This window comes from Talpa occidentalis, unplaced genomic scaffold (assembly GCF_014898055.3).
Source record: "Talpa occidentalis isolate TD23 unplaced genomic scaffold, MPIMG_talOcc4v2.1 talOcc4.2, whole genome shotgun sequence".
Classification (NCBI taxonomy): Eukaryota; Metazoa; Chordata; class Mammalia; order Eulipotyphla; family Talpidae; genus Talpa; species Talpa occidentalis.
In genome coordinates, this window is record NW_023602073.1 from 145,823,098 (window position 1) to 145,843,394 (window position 20,297).

Sequence of the window (20,297 nt, forward strand, 5' to 3'; positions counted from 1 at the left end):
AAGATCAATGTCCTGCTCTTTGGCAGAGGGCAGGGGTATTTATCCAGAGTTACAAGGGAGTAGAAGGGGGAGTGGACAAGGGTCAGCATGTTTGTCCTTGTAACAGGTTGATGTCACTTTGCTTTTGCTGCCACCTGGTGGTCAGCACTTCAGATTGTTATCTTCCTGATGATGCTCTTTTCCCTCAGAATGTAAGAAAACAATATTTGCTAAGACTAGAGGATAAATGAGGAAATGGGAGAGCATATTAGGTGGGACAGAAAGACGAGTCTTTCATTCCTGTTTCAATACTATGTGCTCATTGGCCCTTATTATTATTATTATTATTATTATTATTATAGACTAATTCTTTTTATTTTGAATTAGTTTTCAGTTATGATGAATCTTTTCTGATGGTCTATACCTTATTTATTCTGGTGTAAAACTGAGCAACCAGAGAAAGAAGGGGTTGGCTGGTATTTCCTGTGTAATATTGGTGGAAAATTGTCAAACTGAATTCCTATGATACCCAGCTAGAGCGGCCCGATGTCATAAGGAAGGCTCTCTCTTCCCCCAGTCTAATCAGGGAAAGTTTCTTTAAGCTTTAAAATTTTCAGATCTGTTATATTAACAATATTTCCTATTAGAGTAATTTGGACCAAGGGTTTGAGCTGCAGACCCAGATATATGTGTGCATGCACAATACTTTATTTTTAATTGAAATAATAATGTTCTATAACATATGTTTCAGGTGTGCATCATTGAGAATCAACATGTGTATAGACTAGATTAAGATCATTGCTAGATTTTATCCTTCACCATGTGGTTGTCCCCTTGTCCCAATTTACACACCCTGTTCCCCCTTCCCTTTGGGTAACCACTAATTTGGTTCTGTAGTCTTAAAGTTTATTTTTGTTTAATTTAGTTCATCTGTTTGTTTTCTCTATAGACTGCATAGGAGTGAAATCATATTAGGGTGCTTGTCTTTCTCCATCTGGCTTATATGAACTTTCTCCTACTGGGTCATATGAACTTTCTATTTTTAATTTTTTGAAGCATCTCCATACTGCTTTCCATGATGGCCACACCAATTTACATTCCAAACAGCACTGTACAAGGGTTCCTTTGTCTACATCTTCTCCAAAACTTGTTTCTCATCCTTTGGGTAATTCTCACAGATGTGTGGTGATATTTCTTTGTGGTTTTTATTTACATTTTCCTAATAATACGAGATGATGAACACATTTTCACCTGCCTATTGGTCACCTGTATGTCTTCTTTGGAGAAGGGACTATTCAGATTCACTGTCCATTTTTCAATATAGTATTTTAAAATGCATGAATCTGAGCTCAGACTGGAAACTCATTGTCCATGTCACTACAGTTGTCACCACATCCTGGGCCTTACCTGAAGATGCTTCACACAGATGAGTTCCCAGCCTGGCCTCTGTGATGGCATTTTAATTTGATGCTCCTAACTAATGCCAATGATTTGCTTTACATCAGAAAAAGTGGAGTGAATGAAGTCATTGGCAAAATGACCAGCTCTTGAGGTGAATGAAATGGATAGAAAAGGGAGCGAAAAGCCACTGAGGGATTTGGAGGGGCAAGTTCGGACTGTGAGGAATGGGAAAGAGTAGACTCAAGCTGACCCAGTTCATGACGTGCTGCCATGTAGAAGAAATCCTGGGACTAGTTTGTATCTTCTTGGACTACAAAACTGATGCAAATTGGTACAAGTAAAAAGGAAGTAGTTTTGAGGCAAGGATGTGGAGAAAAACAGAATCCTCTTATATTTGTTGTTGGGAATATAGCCTGGCTCAGCCCCTTTGGAAAACAATATAGCGGTTCCTCAAAAGATTAAAAATGGATCTTCCATATGACCCAGCAATTCCACACCTAGGTATCTAGCTGAAGAACACAAAAACACTAATTAGAAGGGAAACTTGTGCTCCCATGTTCATATCAACACTGTTTACAATAGCCAAGATATGGAAGCAACCTAAGTGCCCCCAAACAGACAAATAGATCAAGATGTGGTATATATACACAATGGAATATTACTAAGTGATCAAAGAAGACAAACTTGTGGCATTTGCAGCAATATGGATAGAGCTGGAAGGGATTATGCTAAATGAAATAAATCAAAGGGAGAAATTAAAATACTGGATGGTGTCACTTATAGGTGAAATATAGAGCAACTAAACATATGGTCAGGTAAAGCCAAACTTAAAAACTAATCCTTGAAAGATGACTATAGAACTGAAGCATCCTGAGAGGCGGGAGGGGTGAGAACAGAGTAGGACTGAGCACATCGAGTAGGGTGGGAACTGTGGTGCTTTGGCGGTGGGGCACTATGGTAACAACACCTAAAGGGGAAGGTCCTATATTCCCCAAATACAAACAACAACGTTAAAACGGTATTATCTCAATTTTTAAAAAGGAAGCTGCTTTTTTATGCTGATAACTATTCAAAATAGATTTGGATTCTTGGAAAGTCATACACTTCTGATCAATGGAGATATTTACTCATTCTCAGACAACCATTTCCATAGGAGATTAATAGCCTATTACATATCGATGAAAGTCCTTGCTCTTACAAAAATATACTGGAGAGAGAATTTAAGTGTCTTGAACCAGAAAGACTCTAACGTAATACTTCAAGATCCTTGCAGCTAGAACCAGTGAAACTAAAACAATATTCTTTCCCTGCTGAAAACTCTTACTTTAATGATTGAGCCATATAAATAGACTGTGTCATGCACACACGCTAGTGCACAAAGCACCCCTCAAGAGGATGGCTTCAAAAGCATAATAGAGTAAAAATGCCATTTGCATTCTTTCCCAAGAGATAACCCCGCAGACTGAGATTCCCTTCAGGACCGATAACCTGAGTGCCTTGGGGAGATGCAGTTCTTGCCCACCTCTCAGTGTCATTCCGGGGATGCACATGCCTCAGGCCTTGGCAGGGTACCAACAACTCTTTAAATCTGAGACGGAAGAAACCTGGTATTTTAACATTTTGTGCTCAGTGCAGAGTGAGCAACAAAACCTTTATGCTTTGTCAAGCAGCTTGACATGATGGTGTTCCTGTTGGTAGGAAGGAAGAGAACCTACAAGTATTTTTCCTAACTGATTCGTTGGCATTTGCCATATGTTACACAATTTTTGCTGATGATTTTGCCCTGCTGCTGGGGATTTGGTTAAATTCCCAGAAGTGAAACCACATAAAGTTATTGCTATGGAAACCCCAAGCTGGTCTCCACTGTCTGCGTCTGCAGTAACTTGCTGTTGAGTAGTCAGATTGCATATTGTGTGCTGCTGTTTTCTTTTTTTCTAACTGTGTGTTTGTGTGTTGGAGAATAAAGTGATATTTTATTTCTGTGAATTCTAAAAGTTATTATTTTTAAGCCACCAATTAAGAAAATAAAGCCCTGACTTTCCTATGTCTGAAATACTGTTCAGAGTGTCTTCAGTGACAGGGAATTGAAGTCTTAACATGGTCCAAGAAAGGAGTTTGGGTTTTAGATTGAATATCAGTCTCGAGATGTGTTAGCTGGAAAAAGAAGTTTTTATCCTAGAAAATATTCTTAAAGGTTAATAACTGAGTCCTGAAACAAGTAGACAGCATATATTATAGCCTTCCTCTCATTTAGACAGGAAAGAAATATTTTTTAGGTGGTATGCAATTAAAATTGTGGTTGCTAGAATTCTATGCTGAATTTAAACACCCTTTTAGGCATTGCTCCCCTGCAGTGTAAGCTATTTAAAAAAAAATGCAGGGTGTTAATTGCTTCCTATTGCCTTTCTCCATTGGGGCTTCTAGAATTCCAGAGCTCTCTAGGTTCTTCACTGAGTCTTTCCAGAAAGCATAGTGGCAAAAGAGGCAGTTGGAATGTTCAGCTTAGCTCAGGTTGACTTGATGCCATCCCTTTCTTTCTGTGGAAAGTTATCTGGCCCTTGCTTATGCCTGCATCATGATAACTCACATTGTGTGTCTCTCCTTACATTATGCTGCTGTTAGGGAAGTGATTTTTGTTATAGGGCAACCCCAATGTAAAATGGATTGGCCTGACTGTGGGTCCTCACCCATGCAGCTAAAGGGACTTACAATGAGACTCAACTGCAGGCACACACAAAAAGATTAATAAATGGTTTATTTACAAAAAGGGGAAATGAAGAAAGGAATAACCCAGGGAGAAAGAGAGAGAGAGAGATAAATTGGTGAATGCATGCTACCAGTTCTGCTGAGATGGGAACCCCAATAGCATGCTGAAAGCCAGCCCAAAACCAAGCACCCCAAGGCCCACATGTCTAGTTATATAACCAGCCTGGCTGCTTAACTCCACCCTCAGTTCCCAGCAACCCTCCCTTCGGGAGTGAGGGCATTATGGGATTTGTAGTCCTTGGTGCCTTGCATCTCTTTGGCCTGGGGTGAAGAGGTGGAGTGCATAAAACCTGTGTTTGTGGAGCTCATTCAGGACATCCTTTTCCCCCAACAATTTCACTGACACTTGCTCCATCAATGGGTTGACCATACCCTAGATGCCAAAAAGCTGAATAACCACTAAGACTAATACCCAATTTCTGCAATTAAATCGTCAAGTTTAGTGCAGCCAGAATTCATCTGGGAATCATGTCAAATAACAAAGATTTTTAATGAAGAGACAGACTTACTAGAGCATGTCTGGCCTCTCACGAAAGTGACACAAAATTCAGAGCCAGATTTTAGCAAATATTACCAAATTTAGCAAATATTATAAAAAAATTATATAATCCAAGTGTGAATGGCACAGATGCTACTTCAGATGTTGCTGTAGGAATTTTGTGGTGTATTTCTTCATGAAGCAAGAAGATAAGGAAAGAAATGATACCACACTCCACCTGGTTTAGCTTTGCTTTTATTGCTTTTTAACACCTAACATGTACTCATGCACTGTGTGCTACTGGTAATACAAAGATGAGCAAGACGAAATTTCTGGTCTAAAAAATTTAGTAACTGGAGCCTCCCTGGTGGCGCAGGCAGTTGAGCACTGCACTGTGAAGCTGTCTGCAGCCTCTGCAGCGTGGGCTTGATCCTGGCCGGCCGGCAAGAATCCCACATGGCAAAGCAGACCTCTCCTATCTCGCCTGGTGCTCCTCTCAGCAGTGTATTTCTTCAGTCTGCCTGTTCTGTTCCCCACAGTGAATCCTCTCACCCTCCCATGCATCTGGCTTGTACCCCAGTTCTTGTATAAAAATAAATAAATCTTTTAAAAAAATTTAGTATCTACTAGGGAGAATGAGAGGAATAAACACATTAACAAAAGAAAGCAGAGTGAAATAACTTCCCCAAGAAAGAATCAAACTATTCAAGGCATTTATAAGAGAAGGGAATCAAAATAAGGGGCTAGTATAAGTGATGGAAGATGTGATCTGTTAGTAGAGAGAGAAGCCATTGGGAAGAGGAGGAAATTTGGATGATGTTGAATATGGGACTAGTAGCTAGTTTACTGCAATAAGTAATAGAAGACTGTCTCTTACAGAATGATCATGCTATTGTAGCTCTGCTTAAGAAAAATGATGTTGGCTTTAGAACATGAGATAGTAGGAAAGAAGAGTAGATGGGAAATAAGAGGTCGGAAACTTTCTTAAGTGTCTGGGTGGCCGTGGAAATTGGTGTTATAAATTTCTAGCAGGGTGAAGACTGATATTGGTCTTTGTGTCTCAGGTACTTAAATTATCTTTTGAAAATCTCCTAGTGATCTTATTTTTTTAACTATAATTTCAGAAGTGACCTGAAAATTAGAACAAAATTTTTTTCAAAGATTTATTTATTTATGCATATAAGAGCTGGGGTACAGGCCAGAGATGCGGGGGGCGAGAGGATCCACCAGAGACAGAATGGGAAACAAAATAGGCAGACTGACTGAAATACACTGCTGAGGGGAGCAGCGGGCAAGACAGGAAAGGTCTGCTGCGCCATGTGGGTAGCTCCCTGGCCAGGGATCGAACTCATACTGCATTGGCTGCGGATAGCTTCATAGGTCGCGTCTTAACCCACTGCACCAACAGGGAGGCCTAAAATTGGTGATCTTGATTGATAATCTTGATATTCAAGTAGCATATTTTCATATGCTGATTTTATTTCTTTTATTCATACTTCTTGAATTGTTTTTGTTGTCCTGATGTTTTTGTTGCCTTTTATCTATTCTGGATAGTCTTTTATTGTCAGTTGTATGTATTGCCAATGTATTCATTTTACCACTTTGCATTTTTAATGGTGTTTTTTAATTTTAATGTTACTAAATTTGTCAGTCTATAGTTGATGCTCTTTTTTAGTCTTCATAAAGTAATTCCTTAAATACATTGATATCATGGAGATAATCTGCCTTTTTCTATAAACTTTAATATCCTGGGCATTATTTTTATTTCTATGTGTATTTTGCTGTGAATAGAATGTAATGTCTTTTTTCCTGTGCATATGTAATTTTCCTAGTGTTCTTTATGTAGAATCCATCCTTCTCTCAAACTTACATTTGAGTCTTCGATGTCATCTTTGTTGCAAATCCAGTACTGTTTGTTAGTCCTTTAACATCGGTCTAGTTTTTTCTACACTGGTTCATATGTTTGTGTCTTTCTTTTAACAAAATGAGTCTTAATACTTAGTAGGATATATCCGGTTCTTTTAAATGAGTGAGACTTTCTTGATGATTTAAACTTCTCTTAACCTTTTAGAATCACCTAGTGAAGTTACACACAAAGTTACACAAAATACACACACAGATACACACACTTGTGGGATTTTGGCCGGATTGAATTACATTCTTAGATTTAACTGAGGAAAACAGAAGTTACCATAAAAGCTTCACGTTAGTAAAAAGATTTCTTTATCCTTCTCCGTTTGTCTTCTTAACATCTCATCGTACAGCTTTGTCAGCTTCTCCACTGAAGACTTGAAATATTTTGTGAGATGTATTTCCACATATTTTATATTTTAAAATGTTACTTAAAACTAGTTTTTTCTCTTTTTCATTTTACTTTATAACTATTGTTAGAATAAATAAATGCAAATGATTTTTAAGTGCATGTTTTAATCTGGCAAACTTGCAAAATTCTCATTTTAGTTCTAATAATTTTTTTCTTAAAGGTCTTTTTTATATGCACAGTCATCTTTTTCTGGATAAAGACAGCTTTGCTTTTTCCTTTCTAATGACTGTGTCTCATTTATTCTGTTTGCTTTGCTTTTGGAGACCCTGCAGTACAATGCTCAGAGAAATTGGGTGATGGGCATTTTCATGTTGTCCCTGATTTCAAAGGGAGCGTTTTCAGTGTTTCTCTACTACACCACCCTTAGAAGTAGACAGCTGCTCACCACCTCTATCTGATGGATGGGGAAACTGGGCTGGAAGTGGTTAGGTAAATTGCTTAAAGTGGCAGTGCAACTTGGAAGTATGGAAGTCACATTTGGGAAGCAGTTTTGTTTGACTCCAGAGTTAGAGATTTTAACCACTTGATTATGAACACCTTTAAATAATCAGCAAGATAGAGGGTTGGGTTAGGGGTGATGTCTGCCAAGCTGCATGTAACTAGACCAATTTGTTTCCTTAGACAATAATCATATTACAAATCTTCAACAAATACTAATGGTACAAATCATCTAATGATAGAAACATAAACATCCAAGAACCATTATACCATCTCAACACGTGGGAAACTTATGCATTCAACAATATTTATCAATATTTATCAAATGCCTCTATGTGCCAAGCACTATACCATGCACTGGGAAAAAAGCAAACAAAAGCAAATATAAACAGTCTCCTAGAACTTACCCTGACGGGAGAGAGATTGGTAGAATACTAGCAGGAGGTAGTTAGCACAGAAGTACATAATATATTCAGTGTTTATAAGTGTCATGATTTTTCACCAGAGGCAGGGGAAAGGGTTAGAGACCCAAGACTGAAGTGAAATCTAAGATTGGGATGTTAGTCTCCATTGGTGCACATGGCATGTTTTTTTTTTTTTTTTTTTTTAATAAATTTTATTGTTATATTCCCCATACAATTGCAGCCCCCCCATTCTGACCCCAATCCCTCCCCTCCCACCCCCGCCCCCCTAAAAGTGTCTCTGGTTCATAGTTTTTTGTTGATTTTGATTTTCACTTTCTTATAGTTATGGCATGTTTTTAATGCAATTCAGCAGCGAACTATGGGGTGGGGGGAGAGGATGAGCCAGGTGCTATCTGGGAAAAGGTCTTCCATGCACAGGGCACAGCAAGTGCAAGGCCCTGCAGCAGGGTGGTGCTTGGGGCTTGATGTCACCAGCCAGAGCTAGAAGAGTGGAGGGTGTGCAGTCAGGAGCGGAGGGGCAGGAGGTTAGCAGGAATGCAGTCACATCAATGAAGACAGGGTGGGCAGAGAGGAAGCAGGTGCCACAAATGGCTTTTTTGTGTGTATCACTTTGTCAGCAGGGAAGTTAGAGCCCCCTTTATAGCACGTGGCAACATTCAGTATGATCACCATCTTCTGGGTGGTCTTTGATTGAATTGTGGAGTTTGAACGGTGTATCTGTCTATTGAGGTCATTTTATGATTCAAAGAACAACCTGCTTTTTACAGGTCGAGCTCATATCTTACTAAGTTTGTACTGAGGTTTTTTATAACTCTTGCTTTTGTGAATAGCATCCCTTTAATGTATTATATTTTATAATCATGATTGCAATGTGGAAGGTGATAGTTTTCTTTCATCATTGTCTTATACTAGCAACCCTGCTTTTAGTTAGAAATTGCTTTAATGATTTGTCTGAGGTTTTGCAGAGAAATGCTCCTATCTTCAAGTAATGGCACTTTAGTTTGTCTTCTCTAATAGGTATGCCTCATATTTTTTCTTACTTGTGTGATCAGAATGTGCCTTAGATTTGTTTTATAACTCTCTTAAAAAAAGCACTTACTGGTTGCATAATATTTTTCACATCCAGTTAACGAAGTTCTGCTTTATCTATATAATTATTGAGACTTACTTGCTTGTCTCTCCTTGAGTGCCTAGTCAATTCACCTTTAATGTTTTTTTTTCCTAGTAAATATACACAGTTTGGGGTACCTTTTGCAGTTTGTATATTGCTGTGTTTTTATTGAATCCATTTATAAACAGCAGAATGTAAACAGGGAAATTAACAGTTAATTTCTTCTTTAACTAAACACATTTTTAGAAAAGTATTTTTAAATTTTACAGTAAATAGATCTTTATTGGTGATCTGCATGGAGATCACAAGTCATTGGTATCATTTAAGGAATCATCATTACTGCAAAAAAAGAATGTAGGTTTCTGAATGACTGTGGCTATCATGGTGTCTCTTAGGAAGTTGGTTACACAAAGTTGTAGAGTCCTGCATTTCCCAGCCTGTGACTTCTATGATGTCTTCTACAGTTTAACCACTTGTTCTGGGAAGAATGTGGTGTAGTCCTTTGAAATGCTCCAAGCCTATGTCTCAGATTCATTTGCTTTTTAATTATGATCTGACCTTTTCTGATTATTCTGGCTATTATTAAATGTCTTCCTACTTAGCAAGAGGATGGCACTGGTATTATGCCAATATAGGCCTGAATTTGCAGCTAAAGGATAAAACCTAAGGTCATTTTTCCAGAAGGCACTTCTCATTAGAGTACAATCTTAAACATTGGAAGTCTGTTCATCCCTTATCCTTTTGTTGCTATTTCAAATTTCTCTCCCAGCAATTTTATACTTTCCTTATTAAAGCCAAAGCAGTAAGATACTCTTTGCCTCAAACTACACAAACTGTAAATAGCATAAATTGACAAATATTTTAGTACTTTATTTTTAGAGCAATTTTAGGATCATAGCAAAATTGAGCAATAGGCACAGAGGTTTCCCATCTCCACCTCTCTCACACAGGCGTAGACTCTTTTATCATCAATATTCCTTCCACCAAAATAGAATAAGTGCTAAAACTGCTACCTAGGTTTACACAGCAGTATAATTTAATGATTATTATTAGTATAATGAATGCATATAGGGTTCACTCTTGATATTATATGTTCGATGGGTTTGGACAAAGGTATAGTCTCAAGTATTCACCATATAGTATCATATAGAATATTTTCATTGCCCTAAAAATCCTCTGTGTTCCACTTACTCATTCTTCCCTTCTGTTAATCCCAAGCAGTCACTGATTTTTTTTTTTTTTACTATCTCCATAGTCTTGTCTTTTTCAAAATGTTATTATCATGTCATTTGCAAACAGAGGCAGTTTTATTTCTCTCTTCCCAATCTGTGTGTCTTTTATTGTCTTACTGCAATAGCTAGGAATTTTCAATGGTGAAAAAGGACATCCTTGTTACTTTTCTTAGTGATACAGCTTCAAATTTGTCTCTGTTAAGTCTGAAGTTACCTACAGAGTTTTTTGAGAACCTTTTGTATATAGCTGAGGAAGTTCCATTATCTTTCCAGTAAAACTGAAAGTTATTGTCATAAATGGGCAGTGGATTTTGTCAAATATTTTTCTGCATCTATTTATATGATATGTCATCTTTTCTTCTTTCACCTACTCATTTGATAGATCACACTGGTTGATTTTCAAATCACCCTTATATATCTTGGATAAATCCCATTTGGTTGTGATATATAATCATACTTCAGTTTGCTAATATTTTATTGAGGGTTTGTGCATCTAGGTTCATGAGAGATACTGGTCTATAGTTCTATTTTCATATTATACTTCTCTTTGATTTTGTTATTTGGGGTAATAATGATTGCAAAGAATTAGTTTGAAAGTTTTCCCTTTGCTTTTGTCTTTGTAAGGAGATTGTAGAGAATGGGTATAATTTATTTCTTAAATGTTTAGTGGAATTCACCAGTGAATTCATCTGGGCATGATGCTTTCTGTTTTGGAAAATTTCTTTCAATTCAATTTCCCTAATATATAGGTCCATTCAGATTGTGCATTTTGTATGTGAGTTTTGTGAGATTGTACCTTTAAGGGGATGGTCCAATTCGTGGGCACAGAGTTCTTCACAGAATTCCTCTATAATCCTTTTAATATTTCATGGCATCTGTCATGATGACCTACTTTCTTTTCTGATATTAGAAATATGTGTTCTCTCTTTTCATTTTTTCAGGTAAACAAAAAAGTAATTTAAAACTTTTGATCAATCTAGACACTCAGATTTTAATAAGTATAGCTTACTTGGGGGGGTTTGAAGAACCTATTAATAATTCCAAAATTAGTTCTGTGTGTTTATTTGATATATGCATAAATGAAGGGGTGAGAAGGATATCAAGATAATAACAGTTTAACAGATATTTATTGAGGAACCACCATATTGCTGGCATAATATGAATATTTGGAGATTCTGTTGTAAATAATAACAAAGGCAATAGCATTCTTGCTTAGAAATTACAGTCTGGTGTGTATGCCTATTTTGGCAGGATAGGGAGACAGGTAGCAGGTAAACAAGAACAGTGTAACTTCTGGTAGTTAGTATAAGAGAAATTGTGTAAGTGCATATAATAGTGGGGGTTGGAGAAAGGCCCTTGATTTAGATGACTGGCTGGGGAGGGCTTTCTCTTTAAAAAAAAAAAAATTTATACTCCCCATACAATTGTGACCCCCTTATTTTGACCCCAATACCTCCTTTCCCTGCCCCCCCCACCATAGTGTGTCTCTGGTTCATAGTTGTTTGTTGATTTTGATTTTTTCTTTCTTATAGTTATTCTTTTTCCTGGTCCCTTATTTAGGTTTTCTAGATTCCTGCTATGAGTGAGACCATCTGGTATTTTCCTTTTTCTTTCTGGCTTATTTTGCTGAGCATGATCTCTTCCAGTGCCATCCATGTTGCTGCAAACTGCATGTGTTTATCTTTTTTGAATGCTGAGTAATATTCCATGGTGTACATGTATCACATCTTCTTGATCCAGTCATCTATTTTTGGGCATTTGGGTTGTTTCCAAAGCTTAGCTATTGTAAACAGTGCTGCTATAAACATAGGGGTGCAGGTGCTCTTTGGAATTGATGTTTCTGTGTCCTTTGGGTAAATACCTAGGAGTGGAATTGCTGGATCATATGGAAGCTCTATCTTTAGTAGGTTGAGGAATCTTCACACAGTTTTCCATAGTGGTTGGACCAGTTTGCATTCCCACCAGCAGTGCAGGAGAGTTCCTTTTTCTCCACATCCTCACCAACATTTGTTGTTGGCATTTTTTTAATATGTGCCATTCTCACTGGTGTAAGATGGTATCTCATGGTAGTTTTGATTTGCATTTCCCTGATAGCAAGTGATGTTGAACATTTTTTCATATGCCTGTTGGCCATTTGTATTTCCTCTTTGGAGAAGTTTCTTTTTAGCTCTTCTGCCCATTTTTTGACTGGATTATTTTCTTTGTTTTTGTTGAGTCTCATCAGCTCTTTGTAGATTTTTTGTGATCAGTCCTTTATCATTAGTGTTGTGTGCAAAACTTTTCATCCAGTTGGTGGGGTTTCTCTTTGTTTTGATTACTGTCTCTTTTGCTGTGCAGAAGCTCTTTAATTTGATGTAGTCCCTGCTGTTGATCTTTGCCTTTACCATCACTGCTTTGGGTGATGTATCTGTAAAGATGTCTTTGAGGTGCATGTCATGTAGTGTTTTGCCTATATTTCCTTATATATATTTTATGGTTTCAGGTCTTATGTCTAGTTTTTTAATCCATTTTGTGTTTTTTTGTGCATGGTATGAGGTAGTAGTCAAGTTTCATTCTTTGGCATGTAGCGACCCAGTTTTCCCAGCACCATTTATTGAACAAACTTTCTTTGCTCCAGTGCATATTCTTTGCTCCTTTGTCAAAGATTAGTTGACCATAAATCTGTGGGTTTATTTCTGGGTTTTCTCTTTGGTTCCATTGGTCTATGTGTCTGTTCTGGTTCCAATACCATGCAGTTTTGATTATTATGGCTTTGTAGTATAGTTTGAAATCTGGGAGAGTGATGCCTGGGGAGGACTTTCTTGAAGAGATGACATTGGGAACTGAATGAGACAAAAGGACCTATAAATGTGAACAACAGCTGGCAAAGTGCCCCAGGTGGAGAAAAACAATGTGCTCCAGAATTGGTACTATTTTTGCAGTTCAAGGAACAGAAAGAAATACACTATGGCTAGAGAAGAGAAGAAAAGCATGGACATTGGAAGCAGAGAAAGGGAATGGAGCATCTGGCTTATGTGGCAACTAGCAGGTCATATAAGGTGTTTGGATTTTGTCTTAAGTACAATGGGGTATTTTAGGAGAAATTGAAGCTGGAGAGGGTTATGATGTAGTTTGCATTTTGAAAAGATCAACATATGGAAAGTGACTATTAGACCAGTTATGTAGCTATTGAAATAGGCCAACAGTGAAATGATGGTGGCTTGGAATAAGTTGAAAGCAAGATGGGATTGTAGAAAAAATACACTTATTTGGCATGTATTGTAAATGTACAATGTATGAACATAAGATTAAGGTTTCCTGCCTGTTTTAGACTATCCTTAATCTCTACCAAATATGGCCTTAGTGCATGGTAAACTTTTAAAGAATACTTGCTGGATGAACTGAATGAATGAATGGATCAAATGTCCAAAGGAAAGAGAGGAATCAAGGATCAGTCATAGATTTTCCAGAACATTCAGTTCCCTGAGCATTAAATATAGTTACAACTCTTCAGGTTTGTTGTCATTTGTTGGGGAAAGGTTTTCTAGTAGGAATTTGATGGCTGTATTTTAATATATAGCTCTAATATGTAAGCTGAAGATTTTCTATAAGGTAAATTAAGTAATTATAGATCACAGTAAACTGTGATCATAGAGATAAGGAAAAAGGGAATTCTATCTTATAAAGGGAAGAAAAGAAACTTTCATTTTTCTGCCTACTTAAATGGACATAGGTAAACTTCTGCCTTCTTCTCTCCTCATGGTTCTTGTTCCAAAGTGTGTCTCAGGTGTGATTCAGTCCTCCTCTGAATCTTCCATTTCTATCTGTTGGGTTCACTTGCTCACATCATGGAGACCCATGGCTGAGGGATCCAGGATGTTATGGGGCCACGGTTGGTATATTTCCCTATAGAGGACTGGATTTGTAACCTTAATTTTAGGCATTTTTCCAGCTTTTTCTGCATTTTTTTCCCATTTAACTTGCATCTCACAAACATATTAATAAGAAAAACCTGACTAAATGTCTTTTTTAATGCTTTCCCATGATTTTGGTTTTTTTAGGATGTGAGCGAATATACAAATTTTATGTTTACATTAAGTTTTACACATACCCCTGGGCGCACATATGATTTTAAAAATAAATGGAATATTTGTTTTAAGAATTTTGAAGTTTCTGTCAGTTGCTTGGGCACAAGATGCAATCATATTAACACAAAAGAACAGCATTAAATATCACCCAATAGAGTATGTTTGTTCTTGTTGGCAAAAGCATTAATACAGTGAGTTGCCTTATTTAATAGAAACATCGGAAACCTAACAGAAAATAGGTAGATGACTCTGGCAGGCAAAGTAAAGAAAATGTAGATAAACAAGAGAAGTCAAAGCAAAACTACTCTTCTGCAGATTATAAGACACAAGTGAAACACTAGCTTTATATTTCAGTGTTCTCGCTCTCTGATTTTCTTCTTTCTTAATTTATTTGATTTATCTCATAGAGGATTTCTTTTCCTTGCTATCTTTTTTTTTTAAAAAAAATCCCTTTTTCCCAACTAGAGGTCACTGTTGCATCCTCCAGATGCCGTGTTCTGTCTAAGCACTTCCACCACTGCTGTACACAGGGCTGCGTCCAGGCCTGACCTGGACTCCCTCCTTCTACTCCTGGTTCTACCGGTTCACACTCCCCACGCCCCTGCAGAGAATCTGATCAGCAGTTTATGAAACTCTTGCCCTCGACTCTGGTGCCCTGTGACTCTGAGGCAGAGTTTGAGGCACAAATCCTGGGCACCCCAGAAACGGAGGCTCTGGATGGAATTATCCCCAGGAAGACAGAGGAGGGACATGGCTCTGAGCCTTGGCCTCAGCCTCAGCTACATTTTCATTAACAATATCTTACCTGATTTGAAATCTTCTTCATTGTGTTTTATTCAAAAAGAAAGTATATCAAGCCTATTGATAGTCTGGCATAGTTTCTGAGGCAATGAATTCTGGATCAGAACCTAGATTTATCACTTTGTGACTTCATCCAAGTTTTCAGTTTTCTACATCTTCACATTCTCTCTTTTACACTGGGTTTCATGACACTTTCCTCATAGGGTTGTTACAAAGAGAATGAGAGGGTGGTGTTTCAACAGTTAACAGTGCCAGCCCCCTACTAATAACTCAATATATCATTGCTGTCTCTATCAGCGGCCACAGAAGCAGATCTCCCGCTCAACATTATACTGTGCTGGACTCTGTCGTCCAGATTTATCTTAGTTATATAATCAAAATTTGTCTGTCACTGTGATTCTCAGACTTTTGCTATGTAGTTGATGTGTTAGATGCTTCATTAGGGAACGCCTGTAACACGCTTCTGATCTGTTGGCATCAGGTGCTACATTAATACAATTTGCAAAGACTCCATGGCTGCACAGAACGCCTAGATACTGCTTCTATTTCTTCTTTTTGTAGCAAGCACGGCCTTTCCTTCCTCACACTTAGAATCTGGCCCACGAAACGGGAGATACTGTTTTCTCCCGAAGCCTTTCCAAGTGCTTTATGTTTGGCAACTGACACTATCTTCTTGGGGGTGTCATTTAGATTTTTCCCATCTCAAAAAGCTTTCTGTTCAAATCCTGATACAAAATATGGCATATGATTCCCCTCCTGTCTCCTGATGCCAGCTGCATGTTCTAAATCAAAAAGAGAAACCACATTCTAGAAAGCACAAGGAAACACCAAAAATAAGATACTGGGGGAGGCAGAGTCGAAAATGTAGCATTTAAAGAGATCATCTGTGTAGAGTGTTCTTGACAGCCAAATTCTGGCCTGTGGGAGCTCGCCTGTCCTGTCAGACGCAGACAATAGGCACAGCCCGTGGGAGGACCACAGGGTGTTGTTGCACATCATTGGGCATCACTGGGGAAGGAGCGAACTTCTAGCCCAGTGTTAACATCAGACAAATTGCTTTGTCTTGTGTGCTAACGTCAAAAGCACTGTTCCTGCTTTGAGTCTAAATCACTGGAATACTGGCCCCACGTGGGGGATGCTTCTTAGTCCTGCCCCTTGAGATGCTCTGACCTAGTCTAACAGATGTGAGAGGGTTCCCTCAAATTCCTACCACCACACCCCAGGAGATGCCAATGAGAGCGGGGATCTGAATAGTCTCCTTGCAGCAAAGCCAGATTTTTTTTCCTTTAAAATTAGGACATGTCACAGAGAAAATAGCAGCTGCTTCCTGGAGGAGTCCCAACTTTGTGGCTGTAAGTCCAGCCTCGTCCCCTCCCACTCAGGGAGCCAGCGGCTGACGGCCGGGCTCGCCTTCTACTCAAAACACGGTCCCTGGACTAGGTGGTGGCGTCACCTAGGAGCTCGTTAAAAATTTACAGTCTCAGCAGCCTCCCGGAAAGACTGAACCAGAATCTGCATTTTAACAAGGTCCCGAGGTGGCTGTTTGCTTGTTAAAGTTTCTGGAGACTTCTCTAGACCCGCCGCCCCCCGCAGTGTGGAACTGAATTTTCATTCTCCAGTCCATCGCTGACTTGCATTTGGGACAGATCACTTACTGCTTTTCAAGCATTTTCTTTTTTTTTCATTTCTCATCCATCCATAAAATAAAAATAGGTCTTCATCTTCCTTAGCAAAGCATTTGTGAGGCTCGACGAGATGGATCATAAAGTGCCTTATTCAGTGAAAAATTGAAGTTCCACCATTTTATGTAGAAGTCTAAAATATACACTTGAGAGGAAGGACAATTTCTTGGGAATCCTTGAGGGTCAGACACCTTCATTTATTTTGCTTCAGAAGACAAGGGAGATGGAAATTCTGAACTTGGCTTCTCTACTGATGGGAGAGAGGCCACTGGTCTTTTCCACATTTCTTTTTTCTTGTTCTATTTTTACAATTTCATAAGGCAAGGGAAATAGCTAGTCATTTCTACTATGAAATTACAATTTAGAAAAATATTTACATATAAAGTTTGAAGGGAGATTTCACATATCTACTTAATGGAGGACCCTCTTAAGGTTGAGGGCTAGTTCTGTGGGGTTCACATCCCGGTGTTGGTCTTTGCGTTGACATTGGGAAGATTCCTCCCCGCTTCTTTGGGGTCAAGTTCTAGTGTGTTTCATTGTGTGCTGTTATCTTTTGGGTTCTGGTGATCTGATTTATCATCTCTTCTGTTGTTATTGGGGCTCATCTCATGGGCCTGTGAAGAGCTGACTGAGCACCAGTTCCCTGCAGGAGTGAAGACTATGCAGCCCCTGGCGAGGTTGTGGGTGGGTCGGCTCCTAGGTATGTCCACTGTGTGTCTAGCGATACGTTGTGCATCTCTTAGACAACGAGAAAAAAAGCCAATAAGGGCATTTTCTTGATATCAACTCCTGACAGCAGCATTTATTATTTTGTTGTCCTTAGCACAGTTCTGGAATCAGGTTATTAAATATCATCTTCCAGTTTGTCCTTGAGTCACTGATGGTTGAGAGGCAAGACCATGTGATGTTTTGTCCTTCATTTTTCCCATTTCTCCAACACCTTTAACTTTCTCTGAACATACTCATTGCTTACTATCGTCTCCAGTTTCTAAGGGAATCCAAATAGGGAATATCTGTTCCCTGAACATTATTAGGTCAAATTTTATGGGAATTTGGTATTAACTTTCAGTTAACCCAATAGGTCCATGTTACCTGGGTGTAAAATTTAAAGTTCTGCTATTACTTAAAGGATCGAGTTCACATACAGAAAGCACCTTCCTGAATGTGTTGAAGTTTGAATGAGGGGAAAGAAAGTATGTGTGGGAGGGAGAGAACTCTGACATGTTTAACATGTGACTGGGTTTCTTATGAGAGGGAAATTTGGAAGCAGAGATGGTCACACAGGGAAAACACTCTGTGAAGGGCAGAGTTGTGCTGTCACAAGCCAAGGAACAGCCAGAAACTGAGAGACACGCCGGAAACACAGCCTCCCCTAGTGCATTTGAGGAAACATGGCCCTGTTATTACAAAGTACCACTAGCTGGGTAGCTGGGACAACAAACATGTATTGTCTCACATTTCTGGAGGCTAGAAATCTGAGGCCAAGGTGTCAGGAGGGTCTTGTTTTAGGACTGCAGTGTCTACTGTTCTTGTCTTGATTTTTAAAAAAGATTTATTTATTTTTATTTATTTATGCATACAAGAGCTGGGATGTAGGCCAGAGGTGCAGCGGGTGAGAAGATTCACCAGAGACAGAGTCTGGAGAAGAACAGGCAGATTTATTGAAATACACTGCTGAGGGAAGCTGCTGGTGTGACAGGAGAGGTCTGCTGCGCCATGTGGGTCAGCTCCCTGGCTGGGGATCGAACTCAAGCTACAGTGGATGACAATAGTTTGAGTACTGAGACTTTTAAATCCCTGTACCACCAGTGTTCTCTCCTTGATTTTAACTCAGTTTACTGTTATTGCCTTTTTTTTTTTCATAGAAGAAGCGAAAGTATCTGACGATGATGAAATGGAAAAGCTCTACAAATCATTAGAACAAGCTAGTCTATCTCCTCTTGGGGACCGACGACCTTCAACCAAAAAGGAGTTGAGAAAATCCTTTGTTAAGCGGTGCAAAAATCCATCCATAAATGAGAAACTCCACAAAATCCGAACTTTGAATAGCACATTGAAGGTAAAACATTTCAGATTGGGGATGAAGTCTGTGGAAGTGAGGAGAGAATGACTGATTCTTGCAAAAAGATTCATGCTGACCACAGTGTGTGTGTGTGGGTGGAGGGGGGAGCAGAAAATGCAGATATAATCTCTGCAGGTTGAGGTGACTCTGGACAGCATAGAGCATGGGACATTCCCAGGGTAACACCCAACAGAGTTTTCTGCAAAAGACCTTGATTTTTACTTTCATTTGGTAGAAAATGTCAAATGTTAAGCTCCTGGGAGGGAAGGACCACTTGCAGTTTGTCCTTTTATCCAATATTGATGAGCATAAACAGTTTTATTTGTGAGATCTTGCATTTTACCTGATTCATTAGAGGGTTATTCTTCTGTACTACTTTCAGAAGAAAATTTCTAGCTTCACCTATAGCAACGACTAAGTGACTCTCAGCGGTAGGTTCTAGAGCCAAGAAACACCAGGGAAGCTGGGAAATACACACTTGAAGATAATAGAGCAGCAGATGTTTCCACAATAGGAATGAGAGACAGTGTACAGGATGTACTGAAGTTATTTTCAGGGCCTCCTGTAACAAAAAAAAAAATGGTGCTTTATGTCAAAAGCATTTTGCTTTCACATTGAGATTATGGCATAAACAGGAGGAGGCTGGGATATTTTATAAAATAGTCATGAATTAGCAAAGGATTCTGAAAAGTCTTCATAGATCCTGCAATTTCATTCTTTTTTTGTGACTGTCCTTTTCTATTAAGAGTTTATGTCTTTTGGCAAGAAGAAATATCAGCAATTAAAAAGACAAGGCCACAAAGAGATGACTGAGAGACCTTTAGTCAAATGTCCCAGTTAGTCAATAGAAGTGGAAGCCTCCATAAAGGCTGCAAAAATTAGGCTGAAAAATAAAAGGCAGAGGTGAAGTTAAATTATACAAAGGAAAAATCCCAAAGCAGAGAAACTCTCCAATATTCAGTGATGAAAGAAATCATTGGCACTTTTAGAAGCAAATATGTTAAATCCCACAGATTGTATAGAGTTGATGTTGGTCTTGCACCGCAATATGTCATAGCATGTGGGGATTTTACTGTTTTGTTTATGATTACTGAGGGTGAACACATTTTTCATTGAAAAAATAGTTTCTGAATCTTACTATGCACCAGAAATATTCTAGGCCTCAGGGGCCATTGAATGGACCCCACTGGACAATAGAAACAAGAGAAAAGAGTTAGAATGGAATGTGATGAGCACTGTAGTTGCTACAACTTGGGGTGCTTCAGTCGTCCAGAGACCCTAGTCAGGTACACTGTCTTGGAGATGCTGACAGCTGGCCCATGAGCAGGAGATGAAGGATACCCAGAGAAGGAAGGTAATTCACGACGGAGGAAATGGCCTCGGTAAACTCCTATCAGCGGGTGACATGTTGCATCACATTGGAAGAAGAGGCTGAGAAGAGTGTGGGAAGTTGAGACTATTTCTAGATGGAGAAAGACCAGGGTCTCAGCTTCCCATAGGGCAGCAATCTCAGAATTAGAGATTTTCACAGG

The 20,297-nt window shown here is 38.8% G+C and overlaps 1 protein-coding gene across 1 annotated transcript in view; it reads left to right on the top strand.

The window, feature by feature from the left end:
* The window catches only part of IPCEF1 (interaction protein for cytohesin exchange factors 1), a 143,769-nt gene that overhangs the window by 113,277 nt on the left and 10,195 nt on the right, over positions 1 to 20,297 (top strand). Inside the window, exon 10 of the mRNA XM_037520636.2 lies at positions 18,569 to 18,762. Coding sequence (XP_037376533.2) covers positions 18,569 to 18,762 — 194 coding nt within the window. The remainder of the gene's footprint in view (positions 1 to 18,568; positions 18,763 to 20,297) is intronic.